Source organism: Salvelinus namaycush, chromosome 20 (genome assembly GCF_016432855.1).
Source record: "Salvelinus namaycush isolate Seneca chromosome 20, SaNama_1.0, whole genome shotgun sequence".
NCBI lineage: Eukaryota > Metazoa > Chordata > Actinopteri > Salmoniformes > Salmonidae > Salvelinus > Salvelinus namaycush.
In genome coordinates, this window is record NC_052326.1 from 10,320,996 (window position 1) to 10,340,609 (window position 19,614).

General features: G+C 41.5%; 1 protein-coding gene across 1 annotated transcript; it reads right to left on the reverse strand.

The window, feature by feature from the left end:
- Positions 1-3,649: 3,649 nt before the first annotated feature.
- LOC120065660 (myosin-binding protein H-like) lies at positions 3,650-19,388 on the reverse strand. The gene is made up of 12 exons (XM_039016728.1): positions 19,100-19,388; positions 15,651-15,788; positions 14,530-14,697; positions 12,626-12,714; positions 12,197-12,392; positions 10,469-10,608; positions 10,047-10,206; positions 7,306-7,442; positions 5,791-5,983; positions 4,922-4,981; positions 4,114-4,154; positions 3,650-3,996 (listed from the first exon to the last, which is right to left on the reverse strand). Exons 1-10 carry the CDS (start codon positions 19,362-19,364, stop codon positions 4,947-4,949), a joined length of 1,521 nt encoding a protein of 506 aa, XP_038872656.1. The 5' UTR covers positions 19,365-19,388; the 3' UTR covers positions 3,650-3,996; positions 4,114-4,154; positions 4,922-4,946.
- Between the last annotated feature and the right edge of the window lie 226 nt (positions 19,389-19,614).

The following is a 19,614-nucleotide window of genomic DNA, read 5'->3' on the forward strand; positions in this document are numbered from 1 at the left end:
TTGCCATTTATTTCCCTGGCCACATCTGCAGTCCTCATGCCTCCTTGCAGCATAAGGCATGTTCATGCAGATGAGCAGGGACCCTGGACATCTTTCTTTTGGTGTTTTTCAGAGTCAGTAGAAAGGCCTCTTTAGTGTCCTAAGTTTTCATAACTGTGACCTTAAATTGCCTTCCGTCTGTAAGCTGTTAGTGTCTTAACGACCGTTCCACAGGTGCATGTTCATTAACTGTTTATGGTTCATTGAACAAGCATGGGGAACAGTGTTTGAACCCTTTACAATGAAGATCTGTGAAGTTATTTGGATTTTTGCGAATTATCTTTGAAAGACAGGGTTCTGAAAAAGGGACGTTTCTTTTTTTGCTGAGTTAATATTATGATAATTAGAATTGAAACTTGTAACTCATTATGGTAAATGGTGAAATAAGTATAGCCAGTTATAATTGTAATGGCTTAGCAGATAATAAGAAAAGACGATCAGTATTTACTTTGTTAAAAAGAGAATGAATATTTTGGCAAAATCCTGCACGGAGCCTTCACCGTGCGCTGCCACTTTAAGAGCGCATCAGCAGTCAGGAGCGAGAAAATAAAGACAGCTTTTCTGGCTCTGTGTGGAAGCTCTCGGTTGGCGCAGCAGTTTGACAGTGTGTGCGAAAGTCTTGTTTATTTTCAGCGTGTTCAGTTTGTAAAGTGTTTATGTCAATCACCAGGTATACCTCTCTAGGTTGTGGTTGTAATCTTCTGGGACCGCTCCTGTCATTGATCGCATAGATTAGTAGCAACATTGTTGCGAAGCTTTGACAAACAAACCAACAGGTGTATCAGATGGACAGACAGTGCCACTGTAAGCCTGAAGTCAACAGCTAATACGCTCTCTCTCCCCTTACAAATTCCAGGGTTTTTCTTTATTTTTACTATTATTCTACATTGTAGAATAATAGTGAAGACATCAAAACTATGAAATAACACAACTCCATATTATGGCAAGAACAGCTCAAATAAGAAAAGAGAAATGACAAACCATTACTTTAAGACATTAAGTCAGTCAATGCGGAAAATGTCAAGAACTTTGAAAGTTTCTTCAAGTGCAGTCGCAAAAACAATCAAACACTATGATGAAACTGGTTCTCATGAGGACCGCCACAGGAAAGGAACACCCAGAGTTATCTCTGCTGCAGAGGATAAGTTCATTAGAGTTAACTGCACCTCAGATTGCAGCTCAAATAAATGCTTCACAGAGTTCAAGTAACCGACACATCTCAACATCAACTGTTCAGAGGAGACTGCGTGAATCAGGCCTTCGTGGTCGAATTGCTACAAAGAAACCACTACAAAAGGACACCAACAAGAAGAGACTTGCTTGGGCCAAGAAACACGAGCAATAGACATTAGACCGGTGTAAATCTGTCCTTTGGTCTGATGAGTCCAAGATTTTAGATTTTTGGTTTCAACAGCCGTGTCTTTGTGAGACGCAGAGTAGGTGGACGGATGATCTCTGCATCTGTGTTTCCCACCATGAAGCATGGAGGAGGTGGTGTGAAGGTGTGGGGGTGCTTTGCTGGTGTCACTGTCAGTGATTTATTTAGAATTCAAGGCACACTTAACCAACATGGTTACCACAATATTCTGCAGCGACAGGCTATCCCATCTGGTTTGCGCTTAGTGCAACTATCATTTGTTTTTCAACAGGACAATGACTCAACACACACCTCCAGGCTGTGTAAGGGCTATTTAACGAAGGAGAGTGATGGAGTGCTGCATCAGATGACCTGGCCTCCATAATCACCCAACCTCAACCCAATTGAGATGGTTTGGGATGAGTTGGACTACAGAGCGAAGGAAAAGCAGCCAACAAGTGCTCAGCAAACAGTATGTTGGAACTCCTTCAGGACTGTTGGGAAAGCATTCCTCATGAAGCTTGTTGAGAGAATGTCAAGAGTGTACAAAGCTGTCATCAAGGCAATGGGTGACTACTTTGAAGAATTTAAAATATAAAATATATTTTGATTTGTTAAACACTTTTTTTTACACTACATGATTCCATGTGTTATTTCATAGTTTTGATGTCTTCACTATTATTCTACAATGTAGAAATAGTAAAAATAAAGAAAAACCCTTGACTAGGTGTGTCCAAACTTTGACTGGTACTGTATATTGGGGATACAACCATCCCAGCTCTACAGATTTTGCTGCAAAGAGACAGAATCATTAGATCACTTGTTTTGGTACTGCCCATACGTAGCTTGTTTTTGGTCGCAGGTTCAGGAATGGTTGAAGAATTGCAACATTTACCTCAAGCTAACTCTGCAAATAGCACTGCAGGCTGATTAGAAAAGTAATTGTCAATCGATCAATAATACTCTCAGCAAAATGTTTATCTGCAATTTACAATCTTTAGAAACTATGAGAATAGAAAGGTTCAGAACTTTTGTGAAACATCCCAGTACAGTTGCAAAATATATGGGAAATAGAAATCAAAACTGGATGGTGTTCAGAGATAAATGGGAGTGGTTGGTGTGGAGCTGAAGGGTGGGACAAAAAAAATAAAAACCAGATAACTCATGTAAAATATACTGTCTGTAACGTGTATATGGTATGTATAAACTGGAAGTAGAAGCTTAAGTGTTATTGTTGTTCATTCGTTTTCTCCAATTAGGGGAGGGATGGTAGGGTTAGGGAAAAATAAGGAAAATACATAAAAAAATATATATTTAACTAAAAATATGGGGGATTGGAAAGGAGGCAGATAATTACATTGATGGAAGCCACAATCTATCTGCAATATTAAAGCTGATCTACTCCCTACATTAATTATTTTTAATGGTTTTCCACAACATTTCAACACAGATAGTCAATGTTTTTTTTTCATCCAACTTTTAACCTAAAAACATGGTGACATCAACCAAACGTAAATCAGAACTAGATGTTGAACTGACTTCTGTGTACTGTGGGTTCACTGTAATAGAAGTAGCCTCTACGTATCTTGTCATTTCCAAGTAAGGACACTAGAGGGAGCTGTTGTTGAGTGGTGCTCTTGTACCAACCATGCCTTCAGACACGTCACCTCTCTCTCTTTCCAACTCTCTTAAAGACACAATGTCATCCAGCCACTGTATCAAAATGCTTCGTATTGTCATCACTGGCAACAATCTACATATCTCTGGCAACACAGCCTCTTATCACTATGCCAAAAACTCCATGACTGTGTGAGGATGAGACAGTTACATAGCCCGCTGGAGGGCCAGTCATACTGTTGCTACACTTGTACCTTTTTGTGTGTGAGCCAAAGTGCCCAAGTGTGGACACGCTCTTCTGCCTCTTGATTTAGCAGTGGTGTTGTTGCACTGTTTTTTTTATTCTCAGTTCTGTAGTCTTCTTGGCTGGATTCATAGGAGAGTAATCGAGTGCCAGGACAGTGTGTAGACTGATACCTGATCAGCTTGGATTCAACCCATACCATGCCACTCTGTAATATCAGATCATGTCATGTGATAAACAAGTTAAAGAGCGACTACTGTGAACTGCACATACTGTATATTATACAAACACATTACAAAATCCTGTTAAGGAAATAATCTGCCGGCCTTGCCATAACCAGCACTTTTCCTCTTTCACAATAAGTACAGAAGGTTTCGATCGACCCGTTGTCATTTTTACTTCAGGTTAGAGAAGGTTTATTCAACAAAAGAAAAGCATTAAATCAAAATATTGTAACACATTCCCGAGGTTTTACATCTTTAATCTCCAATCAGTAACAATCGATTTGCTCTATTCAGAATTACAATGTGACACAGACAGTTGTTGACATCGGAGATGGTTGTGGACATGGATATGAACTCTATACCAGAGAGTACTAAGGAAGAAAAATAAATAAAGGCAACAAAAAAAATGATCTTCATAAATATAGGAACGTGGTTGTAGACATTAACTATTTCATTGTTTGTTCTCTCCAGTCAGTCATATGTACATGTTTTTTTTTCCAGCATCCAGAACCGTCCTATAGAAAAACAAGTGGCATATATAACTTTAAAACTCACCGAACGTTATTTAATGTCTCAACATATTTCACATCAAAAGAGAGAAAAGTACATAGAGCTTACAAAGACCACCTCACCTTTTTGTAAAGGCCTCATTCCGCTTGCTTCTAATTTGGGACTGTAACAGATGTAAAGAACAGGTGTCAATTCACATGCCGTATTTAGCCAACTGGGGTGGTTAGAACTGCAGTCGCAGGCCTACAAAATATATATTCCAAGAGTTTAACGTACATTTTTTTTTTAAAGACTACAGCCAGTATAAATATTCATATTACACCAAAATAGTTTTTTGCAAGTGAACAGAGCTGATGAATCTCCACGGGGGATACTAACACCTTGGTGGGTGAAAAGCTGCTTGCAATACTGTGGATCCTGGTAGTAAATTGCCGTGTCTCGCTGGTCTCTAATGGGCCCCGAATGCCGAGTCAAGGAAATGATGTAGTCCCCCAACTGAGTGCAACTCCACTGTATATGGAGCCATTACAGGACTCATTTATGAGCAGGAGATAGGACTAGCACTCAGACCCTTGTAATTGCAGAGGCCACCTTCCACCTCCCACTTTAGGGCTCTCCATGTAAGGCCAGCCTTGGAGAATATGTACGTCATACCAGGACTCAAATAGACTTTGGTACATATTCAAATAAATGTTGGTGCAACATTTTATGTGATAATATGGGTACATATAAACTTTCTCTCCAATAAGACCAAAGTCAAAGCAAATGAAATGCCAAGCTGGATTTTATTTCTTTAATAAAGATATTAAAGAAGTATATTTTGGAACAAAGTGGCCTTTATTTATTGATTCAGTCAACTTCTGAATTCAGGCCTTGTAAATTGAAGCCCATTTTCCACATGAAACCTTAATGCCAATAAGAGTGACTGACCTGTATGCATGTGCATTTACAGTTCCTACTTGTCAGCGTCAGCGTCTGCATGCGCAGGCTCTGTTGAGGTAAATATAATTCATTTAGTGATCATGAACAAATGGCAATATTTCCACACAGCCTGATTTCAAATACAGCAAATATCGAGTGTCTACATTTGCATGGATAATGAATCATATAAAACACCACTAAAAGTAGAAATACATTTGATTACAAAAGCATTTGTCTATATTATAGATGAACTTGCTTCATACTTTGTGAGACTTCTTCCTCGGTTAAAACTATGTATGAGAAAGCCTTTTCCCACTAGGTACGGACATCAATTCAACTTCTAGTCCACGTTGATTTCATGTAATTGTATTGAAATGGCATGGAGACAACGTTGATTTCATGTAATTGTATTGAAATGGCATGGAGACAACGTTGATTTCATGTAATTGTATTGAAATGGCATGGAGACAACGTTGATTTCATGTAATTGTATTGAAATGGCATGGAGACAACGTTGATTTCATGTAATTGTATTGAAATGGCATGGAGACAACGTTGATTTCATGTAATTGTATTGAAATGGCATGGAGACAACGTTGATTTCATGTAATTGTATTGAAATGGCATGGAGACAACGTTGATTCAACCCGAGTGGGCCCAGGGTGTTCGAAATGAAGTTACTTTTACATTTGATCATTTAGTAATTTAGCAGAAGCTCTTATCCAGAGGAACTTACAGTTAGTTACTTAAGTTGAGACAACCACATACCAGTCATAGTAAGTACAATTTTCACAAAAAAAGAAGTTATCCTACTAGAAAAGACAGTACTAGCAGGAAAAGACAAGTGCACTTTTTTTTTCTTCACCACAACAACTTACTTTTGACCTCTAGCTTGCAGCCGGTGTCGACCTTCCCCAGTTGGTTCTCGGCTCTGCAGACATACTCACCACCGTCGTATGGGCCAGGCTTACGGATCTCCAGGGTGCAGATGCCCCCTGTGCTGATCATCCTGTACTTGGGGTTGTCCATGTTGTTGAGGATCATCTTGTTCTTCATCCACAGAATCTTAGGCTGCAATGACATATGTGATTTATATGTGTTTCGTATGAATTGTATATTTCCCGCTTTCGTGTACATGGAGCATGTATTACTATGCACGATACTACAATCCTACAATGATCAGCGCATCGCAAAAGGGACATACACTACATGGCTCGTTGAACATCACATTCCAAAATCATGGGCATTAATATGGAGTTTGTACCCCCTTTGCTGCTACAACAGCCTCCACTCTTCTGGGAAGGCTTTCCACTAGTTGTTGGAACATTGCTGCAGGGACTTGCTTCCATTCAGCCACAAGATTCCATTCAGCATTACTGAGGTCGGGCACAGATGTTGGGCAATTAGGCCTGGCTCTCAGTCTGTCCACTGTTCAGCGAATGTCCAGCAGAATCGTTCCCTTTTCCCGCATTTGGGCTTTTTAAATATGGTCATCCTAATTCCACTGGTGGGAATATTGCTACTGCAACATGTTATCACCATCTTTTCACATGTGAGGAGAATAACATTTCAACCCCACATGTGAATCTGCAATTCCACAAGTGAAAGTGAGATTTTCATGTGAAACGAAAAATGTGATTTTCACAAGTGAATGTTTTCACACGTGAAAATGCAATTCTACATTTCAAAGTGAGATTTTTTTTTTCAAATGTGAAATTTGCAGTTTTACATGTTAAATATCACATGTGAAACTGCAATTCACGTGAAGTGAAAACATGTTATTCTCCTCAAATGTGAAAAGGTGGTGTTAACATGTGAAGTTTAAATGTAATATATTTAAATTTAAGCTCAACATGTGAAACTGCAAATTTGACTTGTTATTTTGTAAGGGACGGTGTAAAGGCCCCCCCATGATCCCCTCAGGGTAGGAATGTAACACATCTGACCCCTCCACCCCCTCCTCTCTGCCACCCACCCACTACGGCCCAGTTGGCCAGGAGTCCAAGGTTCCTCTCAGAGGGAGACTATCATAACCTAACCCTATATGGAGCTGCATGTTCAACTCCCGCGTGGCACAGCAGTCTAAGGCACTGCATCCCAGTGCTAGAGGCGTCACTACAGAACCTGGTTCGATTCCAGGCTGTATCACAACCGGGCGTGATTGGGAGACCCATAGGGCGGTGCACAATTGGCCCAGCGTCGTTAAGGTTTGGCCGGGGTAGGCCTTCATTGTAAATAAGAATTTGTTCTTAACTGACTTGCCTGGTTAAATAAAGGTGGCAGCAGCTAATGGGTATCCTTAATAAATACAAATGCAGCTCTGCTAGCCTAGCCTACATGTGTCCATTTCATTAACCTACAGTATGAGAGCGTTTGTGAGAGGGAAGTTTTACCTTGGGGCATCCCCTCACAGAGCACAGCAGCTTGGTGCTGTAGCCAACAGTGGTGGACCTGTCGTTCAGAACAGTGGTGAACTTGGGAGCCTCAGTGAAGTCATGCTCCACGAACGGGGTAGGTTTGTAGTCAATAACTGAAAAATAATGAGACAAGCATGGATTAGGTCCTAAATGGGGGCAACTACAATACTTTATTGTTCTAACATTCTCCAACATTGTGGGGGACCCGTTAAAAAAACATGTCAAATTAGCATTTTCACATGTGAAATAGCTGTTTTCACAAGTTGAGCTTAAATTTCAAATGAAACTGTATTTTCACATTATTACTTTTAGAGTTCACAAGTTAACGCCACCTTTCAGATGTGAGAAGAAAAACATTTTCACATCACATGTGAATTGCAGTTGCATATGTGAAACTTGCTGTTTCACATTGTAAATATGTCATGTGAAAATCGGATATGCAGTTTCACGTGAAACACTTTGAAAAGCTCACATTCAAATGTAGAATTTCAAGTTCACATCAAAAAAATCTATCACATGAAAATCGAATTTGCAGTTTCACATGTAAAAAACATTTACGTGAAAATCTAACTTTCACATGTGGAGTGAAATAGTGTTATCCTCACATGTGAAAAAGTGGGGTAACATGTTGTAGTAGCAATGTTTCCACATATGGAATTGCTCATTATTTAATGCCATTCTGTGAATAATAATTCAAGTGTGTTAAACGGTATAATTTCTTATTTCTGTGCCATCAATTCGGAGTGTTACAGCCACAGGCACACGCCTCTCTCCTTCATACGTTGATCAGTGACCGTTGGAAGAAGCTCAGTGAAAAGAACTGAGAAACTAGCGCTCCGTGTCTCCTTATTTATCGTTTTTAACATGTCAAAATTAGCACTGCCGAAGTTAATCAGTTAACCAATGTCATTAACTGAAATCATTTTTGTGCTCAATTTTTTTATTGCAATGTCTGAAAGCGTTTAAAATACACTGAAAACATAAAATACATTGTCTATATAGCTAAAATCAGCAATACGATGTCAAAACAAGTTGACTTTGAGGTTAAAGAAAGTTTGTTGAACAATTTACCTGATTTTGTAACCGTTACTTTGGATAAAATCAGAACAGCAATGCTCTTTGTATAAAAAAATCTAAAATGACAACTCAACTAGAGCAAACTATGAATTTGCGATTAATCACAGCAAATCCTGTGATAAACTCGTTTACAGTTTTGTTATCGTTGATACCCATAGTTGACAAAATGTGAAAAGCGGACATGAGTCGCTCATGGTTGCTAATGGTCACGTGATGAGTTAGCCCCGCCTACGACTTCTAAAAAGTGTTGGCCCTCATGGTCAAATGGTAATTGGCATCTCCCGTTGGAGACCTGGGTTCTAATCCTGCCAGTTACAAAAGAATGCATGTGAAGCATATAAAATCACATGTGAAATGTTGAGAAACAGGGAAATGCGTCTGAGTCATGAGTCATTTTAAACTTCACATGTCTGAAAACCATGTGTCTGCTTTTCCCATGTGATTTTTTTTTATTTATTTTTTTACATATGATTTGTTCACGTGACAAATTCATGTGAAATGTCACACGTGTCCGAAAACCATGTGTCTGACTCATGAAAATGTCATGTAAAAATATATATACAGTACCAGTCAAGTTTGGACACACCTACTCATTCCAGAGTTTTTCGTAGTTTTTACTATTTGCATCATTTACGTCTCAACATCAAGTGTTCAGAGGAGACTGCGTGAATCAGGCCTTCGTGGTCGAATTGCTGCAAAGAAACCACTACAAAAGGACACCAATAAGAAGAAGAGACTTGCTTGGGCCAAGAAACACAAGCAATGGACATTAGACCGGTGGAAATCTGTCCTTTGGTCTGATGAGTCCAAATTAGAGATTTTCGGTTCCAACCGCCGTGTCTTTGTGAGATGCACAGTAGGTGAACAGATGATCTCTGCATGTGTGGTTCCCACCTTGAAGCATGGAGGAGGTGGTGTGAAGGTGTGGGGGTGCTTTGCTGGTGTCACTGTCAGTGATTTATTTAGAATTCAAGGCACACTTAACGAGCATGGCTACCACAGCATTCTGCAGCGATACGCCATACCATCTGGTTTGCACTTAGTGGGACTATCATTTGTTTTCAACAAGACAATGACCCAAAACACACCACCAGGCTGTGTAAGCGTTAATTGACCAATGAGAGTGATGGATTGCTGCATCAGATGACCTAGCCTCCACAATAACCCAACCTTAATGCATTTGAGATGGTTTGGGATGAGTTGGACCACAGAGGAGAAGCAGCCAACAAGTGCTCAGCATATGTGGGAACTCCTTCAAGACTGTTGGAAAAGCATTCCTCATGATGCTGGTTGAGAGAATGCCAAGAGTGTGCACAACTGTCACCAAGGCAAAGAGTGGCTACTTTGAAGAATCTAAAATATATTTTGATTTGTTTAACACTTTTTTTGGTTACTACATGATTCCATATGTGTTACTTCATAGTTTTATTCTACAATGTAGAAAATAATAAAAATAAAGAAAATCCCTTGAATTAGTTTTGACTGGTACAGTGTGTGTGTGTACATGTGTATATATATACACACAAAGACACACACAATTTTTATATATATAAAAAAGTGTTATTTTCACGTGTGATTTTCTCATGTTTTTTTTTTGTAAGGGACTTTTTTTGAAAAGGGTAGTGTGGAGAGTGTCTCACCCTCCTTCACAATGGTGGCTTCTCCCTTGGTCACGGCACATTCCTCACTGAGTCCGCACTTGTTCTCTGCAAAGATCCTGAAGGTGTAGGTGTTGCCCATAATGAGGTCTGAGATGGTGGCGTTTAGTCTGGGGTAGTGCTCCAAAATGTTGAACCAGTCCTAGGCAAGAGACCATATGAGTATTAATAATATTTCAATGTCTTATTACACATATTGTACTTTCTTTTTGAAGTAAATTTTTTGTGTAAAGTATACTGAGATGTACTTTTAAATAACATTTTGGGGGAATGTATTTGACTACAGGGGAAATATTTGCTGCTGAATCAATGGGAATTGTGTAGACGAGAGGGTTACAGAAGTTGTGAATGACTCAGTATGTCATTCACTTTGACATTGTATGGTAAGCAAGAGGGTTTCTCACCCCGGTCTTCTTGTCAGCTTTCTGGACAGTGTAGCCTGTGATCTCTGTGTTTCCATTATCTTTGGGTACGGTCCACTCCAAAGCAACATTGAATCCCCAGACATCCACAATCTTAATGCTGGCTGGTGGCCCAGGCAACTCTGTGGGAGAGCAAGCACCAAGATACATGGTTCAATATGGGTTGCATCATTAGTATCAGTAAACTCACAAAAAACTTAATCACTCTCCAGATCAGTTAAGACCTGACCAGAAACAACTCCTGGCCCTAGTTATGACCAACATATACCTACAGTTGAAGTCAGAAGTCTACATACACCTTAGCCAAATACATTTCAACTCAGTTTCACAATTCCGGACATTTAATCCTAGTAAAAATTCCCTGTCTTAGGTCAGTTACGATCACCACTTTGTTTTAAAATGTGAAATGTCAGAATAATAGTAGAGAGAACTATTTCAGCTTTTATTTCTTTCATCACATTCCCAGTGGGTCAGAAGTTTACATACACTCAATTCGTATTTGGTAGCATTGCCTTTAAATTGTTTAACTTGGGTCAAATGTTTCAGGTAGCCTTCCACAAGCTTCCCACAACAAGTTGGGTGAATTTTGGTCAATTCCTCCTGACAGAGCTGGTGTAACAGTCAGGTTTGTAGGCCTCCTTGCTCGCACACGCTTTTTCAGTTCTGCCCACAAATTTTCTATAGGATTGAGGTCAGGCATTGTGATGGCCACTCCAATACCTTGACTTTGTTGTCCTTAAGCCATTTTGCCACAATTTTGGAAGTATGCTTGGGGTCATTGTCCATTTGGAAGACCCATTTGCAACAAAACATTAACTTCCTGACTGATGTCTTAATATGTTGCTTCAATATATCCAGATCATTTTCCTTCCATTTTAATATATATATTTTTTTTTACCTTTATTTAACTAGGCAAGTCAGTTAAGAACAAATTCTTATTTTCAATGACGGCCTAGGAACAGCCTTGTTCAGGGGAAGAACGACAGATTTGTACCTTGTCAGCTCAGGGATGCGAACTTGCAAACTTTTGGTTACTAGTCCAATGCTCTAACCACTAGGCTACGCCGTCACCCCAATGCTGCCATCTATTTTGTGAAGTGCACCAGTCCCTCCTGCAGCAAAGCATCCCCACAACATGATGCTGCCACCCCCGTGCTTCATAACAATGGTCATTATGGCCAAACAGTTCTATTTTTGTTTCATCAGACCAGAGAACATTTCTCCAAAAATACATTTTCCCCTGATGTCAAGCAAAGATGCACTGAGTTTGAAGGTAGGTCTTGAAATTCATCCACAGGTACACCTCCAATTGACTCAAATGATGTCTATTAGCCATTCAGAAGCTTCTAAAGCCATGACATCATCTTCTGGAATTTTCCAAGCTGTTTATAGGCACAGTCAACTTAGTGTATGTAAACTTCTGACCCAGTGGAATTGTGATACAGTGAATTAAGTGAAATAATCTGTCTGTTAACAAGTGTTGGAAAAATGACTTGTGTCATGCACAAAGTAGATGTCCTAACCGACTTGCCAAAACTAAGGTTCGTTAACAAGAAATTTGTGGAGTGGTTGAAAGACGAGTTTTAATGACTCCAACCTAAGTGTGTGTCAACTTCTGACTTCAACTGTATTTTATGACAGGCTAATGCTGTGTCATCATCTGGTTTGGAAATATAAACAAGGTGGATAGTCTAATAGAATTTGACTGACCAATAATCTGGATGATGATAGCAGCTTTGTCCTCAAAGTCGTCCACCTTCACGCACATTTCGTATGAGCCAGAGTCCACTCTCTCTGCTTGACGGATGAACAGGATGCTGTCTATGTCAGATGTACGGATGTTGACCCTCTTTGAGTCGAGGGGCTGTCCATCCTTTAACCAGCTAACCACTGGCTTAGGTTTGCCCTAGGAAAGTAAAGAACACAATGCTGGGCTCAATCAATTGTCTTAACTTCCATCTGTATGGACACATGCTATAACATCATTTCACATCATTAGTGCCAGGAGTCTTTCCTGACCATGTGAAAAACCTCTGGCCCATAGTTGTAGCCTATAGCTAGGGTCCAATGGTTTTGGTCCTGCTCAGGTCCTGTGGTTTAGACACTCCCAGGCCTACCCATCTCATAATGCAAACTCACAGAGTAGGGGATGACAAGGTTGATCTTCTCGCCCACTTTCTTGACATACCTCTGCCTCAGGAAACGAGGCATGCGGACTTTGGGGCGAGCTACAGACAGAGAAAAATAGTTTACGAGTAATAATCAACCTGTTCAAAGAAGTAAAATGACTCTGAAACTGTGACGCACACAATGGATGGGACACTTCAGAGATACTTCAGAGCGAGCAATTGAATGTGTATCTGAAAGAATAAAAAACAACTTCCTCAAAACCCACTCTGTACCTTCAGCTACGAGACAGATTCTCCTGTACTCCAGTCATCCAGACCAGATCTAGTTTGGTGGGAACCAAACACCTGCTGAATCTAGCGGAGTGTCACTCACCAGAGCTCTAAATAGGTCCTATCTGAACTCATGCCATGTCGCAACACATGATGTAGATCTACAGTTACCCCAGCCCACATTGTTAAACAGGCTGCAGTAAGAATCACACTCAACTGTACTGTAGATTCTCCAAGACCATAGGGTTCCCCACAAACACACAATTCACAGCCAATGGCTTACTGTGTTAAAACATGGACAGAATGGTTTACATTTGTAAATAACTAATATTCATATAATTGCAAACCTGCACCCATACAAACCTATGCACTAGTGCCAGTGCTCTAGGCAGAAATATGTGCTGCTATCAGAAAATGTATTTAAAACAAAACAATCAACCAACTGGGGAATGGGCATGGTAGAATTAGGTGTGTTTCTCTGTGGAGTGTCCTGACTTGACGCTCCTTATGCGGCGATCAGGTCAAAAGAGAACTGCCTTGTCCCCGTCAGAGTCTGTGGCATGTTTCAAAATAAACACAGGGTCCCTGGTCGTCTCAAAGGACTTAGATGGCATACGAGACGTTAGATCCCTCCCCTGTCCCCACCCCCTCTGTGTAGAGTGAACACTTTGGAATGTCCCCCATCCCCACCCCCCTCGACAGATTGCACTTGTTTCCATCGCTCTTACATGGGTTGGCTTGACACCTCTCCAGCACGCATTCTGACCGGGGAGTCAACTTAATGCCAAACCTTCCCAATTGAATCCGTGTTAATAGCAGACACATCCCAACTATTTTTCCAAGGATTTGTGGGGAAGTTAGCGGTCGTTCCATTGTGTGGTAAACCAGATGCTTTTATTGGTGGACCAATGGCTAAGTTTGACAGTGGGACTGTGGGACATGGACTGTGACACTCCGATTGGGGGTCGGCCAGTCCCTGTATAAGTCCTTGGGGTTCAGGTTTCATTCCCCTCCACTAAAATTCTCCATTACACATTTGCTGATCCCTGCTTACATAAATAATGTTTTAATCAACTCTCATAAAAAAAACATAGTTCCACCAATTACTTTGGTTTTGATATAACTATTTTACCGTATATTCAGAAAATCGGACTCTGGATAAAACACAAAATAAAACACAAAATCCAGGGCCACTGTATAGACTTGCTTCCAGGATGATTGCTATAAATTAAGAGCCTTGACTAACCATTTACGGTCATCATCGAGGAAAACAAAAAGTAGACAAAGTAAGAAGACACAGGTGAAAACATGCACCCAAAAGGTGTCGAAGGAGGTAGTATATTTATCCTTCTACAAATGGGGAGCTTAGACCGAGGATCTCTACCCCCCCTCTTGGTGGCAACAATCTGGGAAGGCCACAGTTGCATTATTCTAACGGGCCAGGGATGTGACAACAGCCGTTGGATACCTGAGACTGAAATCAAGCCGAGCCGGCTTATTATTGCCACCCAAAAATACAATACTGTCTACTTGGAAGAAAACCCACACGTCTGCTGGTTGGAAGAAATGGACCATGGCATGCTTCTGAAGTACAGTAGTTAAGGGCTGTTTGTGAGTGAGGACTATTGTCCAGGCTTTGCTTACCCCCAACCGCCTTGACCAGAACGGGGTCGGCGATGGTAGCAGGGGGGCTGCGGCCACCGGGGTTTACAGCAACCACTCGGATCAGCAGACGGTCGTCGGTAGTCTGGTTCTTGATGACATAACGGCAGGACACGGTCAGATCCTCGTTGGCTGCTTTCCAGTCTTCAGCTGTGACAGGAAAGTGAACACACTTAGTGCAATATAGAACTGTGGCAGGAGAGTGATCACAGTGAGGACAATAAGTATCAGCTAATAGCTCAGTTCATGAGTTGTGTCATTTTATTTGACAGGACCTTCAAGGTACACCTTCTGTCCAGACGCTGAGCAGACAGCAAGGTGAAAGAGGCAGGGACAATTAAGAAACATTGAGACAGATATGGAGAATCTTCAGTCCTTCACTGAGTGAAAATGTAAACTGCAGGACACATATTTCAATAAATTATATTTCTAGTGGTGACTGAGAATCAGGGGAAGTATTTGGATGGAAAGTATTGTCATGACTTATCTTCCTATCTGGGTCCAAAACCATATTTTTAAATGGAGGAATTAAGGAGATTCATGAATAAGAATATCATATGTTCAAATTTCCCAGGTGCGTTATTACAATAGCAAGGTGAAATGTGTAGTTGCATTACTATATTTTCTTCTCTGCCATTTGACTCGAGTCCGTTACTGACATTAGCAGAAGGTTGTGATCTAAAAGCAGGCACCAGCTAGTCCATGGCACCGCCAGTAATGCCTCTCTCCTTATAGGGAGAGGTTAGGTACAGTATAAATCATCTAGTGACATGCAGGGGACAGGTGCAACTGATAGGCCTGACCAGCCCAAAAAAATATCATTTAAAATGGCACCAGCTTAAAGTGGAACGCAGCCTCATCGTACGGTGTTAGGTGAAACAAATGGATAAACATTATTCTTAGGTTGTGGTTAATTCTCTGTTTTACCTTCCAAGCATATCAGAGATGTACAAAATCCAATGGGACAACATAACAACATTCAAAGAACTTAGTCGTCAAATGCTAGCCTGGTCTCAGATTGGCCCATGACCATAGGAGTTGGCAAGACTGCACAAACAGATCTGGGACGAGGTTAGTTAAGGTAGTGGGCTTGAATAACTTACTTCCCTCCTTGGTGATTTCCACAGTGTATCCATCCAGGCCAGTGTTGGCTGGAATGGTCTTTGGAGGCCTCCAGGCGATGGTCACTGAAGTGTCGCTCTTGTCGTCCACTGTCACTTCCAGGGGCTCACTGGTGGGCTCTACAGTTGGGAAACGCAAACACAATTCAGACAACGCATTGTACAACTTGGAAGTGAGATGAAATATTAGCCCCATTGGATTATACATTATCAATCAAAAACAAAGTAATACGGCTCTATTTAGTTTGGAAATGCTAACACAACTCAGACAATGTACAACTCGAGTTGCAAGAGGAAATAATTAGCCTTGTTGGGTTAGCATATCAACGGAAACATGGCATTAGGGCTCTACATTGTTTAGAAATGCAAAAATAATAGACAATGTACAACTTGAAACTTGGAAGACATGGTTATCATAAAAATTATAATTTTTAAATGTAATAGGAGAATGTGTGAAGAGCTTCGTAACGGTTTGACCAATCTTTCCTCTGACTGTCGAGTTGGTTTACCTTTGGGGGATGGGGGTGGGGGGGGGGGGGGGGGGGGGGGGGGGTAGGTGTTTTGGGGGTTCCTCTATGGAGCCTGCGTCGGCAGCAGCGGCTGATGTTAAATGTGCATTTACATAAAAGGTCAGAGGCAGCCGGTATGAGAGCAGTGTTCTAGAATCCATTCCAATGCCATCTCTTACTGAACTCCTCTTTTTTTTTATCCAGTAGAGAGATGAAAACAGTCTACAATCTGCTAAGGTGCACTAGGCTTTAACTAGGGCCCGGAGTGTTCCCCTGGTCAGGAAAAACTTTTGAATGCATTATATGTATACCAAACTAACTATGCCTTCTCATGATCCCATATTGGAGTGGATTGGAATTGGACATATTCAGATGCGAAGGTATAATTGATCCATTTCACATGAACAGGGTTTACTCCTTCAGCAGCAGGGGCATCTCCCTCTGTGGTTGAGGCAGCTGTAGATGCAGCAGCATCAGCTAGTGTTTAATGTTAGAGATTCATCTAATGAATTAGTTCAAATAACATAAGAGCCTGGTCCCAGATCTGTTAACTCCTATGATAATGACCAGAGGAGTTGGCAAGAAAGACAGCACAAACAGATCAGGGACCATGCTAATAAGGCCATACCTAACATGATGGGCAAAATGCCCAATTATCATAGAATCTCTAGCTCTTTTTTTAAATTGAACTAAATTGAACTAGCCTGGAATAAAACCAGGGTTTGTAGTGACACCTCTAGCACTAAGATGCAGTGCCTTAGACCACTGCGCCACTCGTGAGTTAGTGCTGTTAGCCAAAAGTGATTTGCCATAATTCTAAACAGGAAAATCTGTATTAAGTGGCATATGATGATGAAGTCCCTTGGCTCCTTATGGATTGGTAGTGAGCCTATTACCATCAGGGTGGGCCACAACCTCAGCATCAGCAGCGGGGGTGCCTTCCTCTGCAGCAGTGGCGGCGGCCGCTATTAATTAAACGTTAGCCAGATGTTTAAAGTCAGCTTTTGCTCTAACATTTCAAAAGATGTTACAAAATGAAAAGATGTTGCAGCATGTTATGTGGATAGGAAGTACCGGTATATGAGTAAAGAGATAAAGAACTTACAGTAAAAGAGGTTAAGTAGCCTAGTCAAAACAAACATGTTATTCTTGGCTTTACCCTTGGATGGTGCCTCAGCGTAGGCCCACCCAGTGGGGAGCCAGGCCCAGCAAAGAGCTTATTACAGACAGAGATACTCCTTTGTTTCATCAGCTGTCCGCAGGTGAAGAAGCCAGACTTGGAGATCCTTGGCTGGCGTGGTTACAAGTGGTCTGCAGTTGTGAGGCTGGTTGGGTGTACTGCCATATTCTCTAAAACGATGTTGGAGGTGGCTTATGGTAGAGAAAAACATTCAATTCTCTGGCAACAGTTCTGGTGGACATTCCTGCAGTCAGCATGCCAATTGCACGCTCCCTCAAAACTTAAGACATCTGTGGCATTGTGTTGTGTGACAAAACTGCACATTTAGAGTGGCCTTTTATTGTCCCCAGCACAAGGTGTGCCCGTGTAATGATCATGCTGTTTAATAAGCTTCTTGATATGCCACACCTGTCAGGTGTTAATGGATTATCTTGGCAAAGGAGAAATGCTCACTAACAGGGAGGTAAACACGCGTGCACAAGAAGCTTTTTGTGCGTATGGAACATTTCGATGATCATTTATTTCAGCTCATAAAACATGGGACCAACACTTTATGTTGCGTTTTATATTATTTTTGTTCAGTATAGTTTGATTACTAGCCTATAGGAAACATACATGATGTAGTGAATGCACTCTAAATTAAGTATGCCTTGACAGCATTGCGATGCATGAATTACCCTCTGGCTCAGCAGGCGGCTCAACAGGCACCTCAGGTGGGGAAGGAGCATCTTCAGCAAGAGCAGCTAACGTTAAAGGTTTGGTAATATGGTATGTTAGTTTGCCAGCTGTTGACTGTAGTGGTGTTATTCCTGGATGGATTATTATGTTTGAAGACACACAATGTAAGCTACTTCCTGAACCATTAGAGTAGCCTACGGCCGAGCACAATGCTTTATCCAGGGAATCAGGGCGCGCGCAAAGATACACAAAGGATAGAACATTGGTGTCCACTGAATCACCATTAATCAATAGCTCATATACAGTGAGATATCGAGCAATTGCACTACTTGACTAGGTAGTCAGGCTATCAAGTGGCTGACACCAGTGGATCCTAAACTGTGGGGCCTTTCAAGAGTAAGTTTAAAGATGGACTGAGTTCCACCACCACAAAATTGTTCCCCAATGCAAGAAGGGGGGGCTCGAGTTTTGGAACCCCCGCCTTACACAACCACTTACACAACACATTGTAGGCTTGTCGTCATGGAGCCCACAATGATTCTTCTGCAATGTCTTCCGTAATGAGGCTTTAGGCCTATCTCAAAAGTAGGGGTTTCAGTGCTTTAAAGTTCTCTTTTATGAATCAATCATGGACAAAAGTTGCTTATTTTTTTTACCAAATGATGTGGAAGAACAGACTTTCTCGAAATACATGTCATGTGAAGGAATATTTTTGCAGGGTTTGGCGGTTCGCAATGGGAGTTAGTTACATTTTGGACCAAAAATGGTAAGGCTATTTATAGAAGGCTCTTGGAGAGATCCAGTGGCAAAGGGATTGACATAAGATCCATGACCTCCATTGAAGTATTGGGTAAATTAGAAAGACCCATTAACAAATCATGTCAACGTTTTATTTTAGCACTCCTGTGAACTTATGAAAATGTTAGGTATGCCCCTTCCGCACCAAACAAACGTCACCATGGCTCATCCATTCAGAGAGATCAACGATATAATTGACAAAGTAGCCCACGTGTTTCTGCTAAAAGCCCAACCGAGGCTCATTTCATGGAGCATTATTGCATTACCATTTGGAGGAGGGGGTGAGGGTGCTTTGGGCTGCTCAGGCGCGGGTTCTGCGGGAGCCTTTTCTTCGGTTGGAGCTGCCTCGGTAGGGGCAGCTGCTTCGGCAGCTTCGGCAGGGGCAGCCTCTGCCGGTGGAGCTTCGACCTCGACAGGGGGAGCAACTTCAGCAGGAGCCACCTCCGCGGGTGCAGGGGCAGGTGCTTCCTCCTTCTTAGGAGCAGGCGCTTTCGGGGCTGCCTTCTTGATAGGGGCAGGCTTCGCAGGCATGGTGGCAGTTTCTGCTACTCCCAAAGTCAGTATGTCCTCAAAGAGTCATCACTTTAGAGGGAGTGGCAGGCTATATAGACAGTGGTCACAGACTCCACCCCCTAAGGAATTTTCTGTAACAGATACTTGACTGAATCTTGGACCTTATTATAGACCTAGTAGGGACATCCCAACACTTTCATTAGCCCCATTGAAGTTGAAATGTAAAAATGGTTAAAGTTAGGGTTCAGGGTAGGGACGTCCCAAGGAT

What these genes read in the sequence shown, in the direction of transcription:
- LOC120065660 (XM_039016728.1), bottom strand. Translation starts at nt 19,364, where the DNA reads ATGCCTGCGAAGCCTGCCCCTATCAAGAAGGCAGCCCCGAAAGCGCCT. An exon ending in AAGCTGACAAGAAGACCGGG is followed by an intron (nt 10,207 to 10,468) that starts GTGAGAAACCCT and finishes TCTCTTGCCTAG; the next exon opens with GACTGGTTCAACATTTTGGA. An exon ending in CTGTGAGGGGATGCCCCAAG is followed by an intron (nt 5,984 to 7,305) that starts GTAAAACTTCCC and finishes ATGTCATTGCAG; the next exon opens with CCTAAGATTCTGTGGATGAA.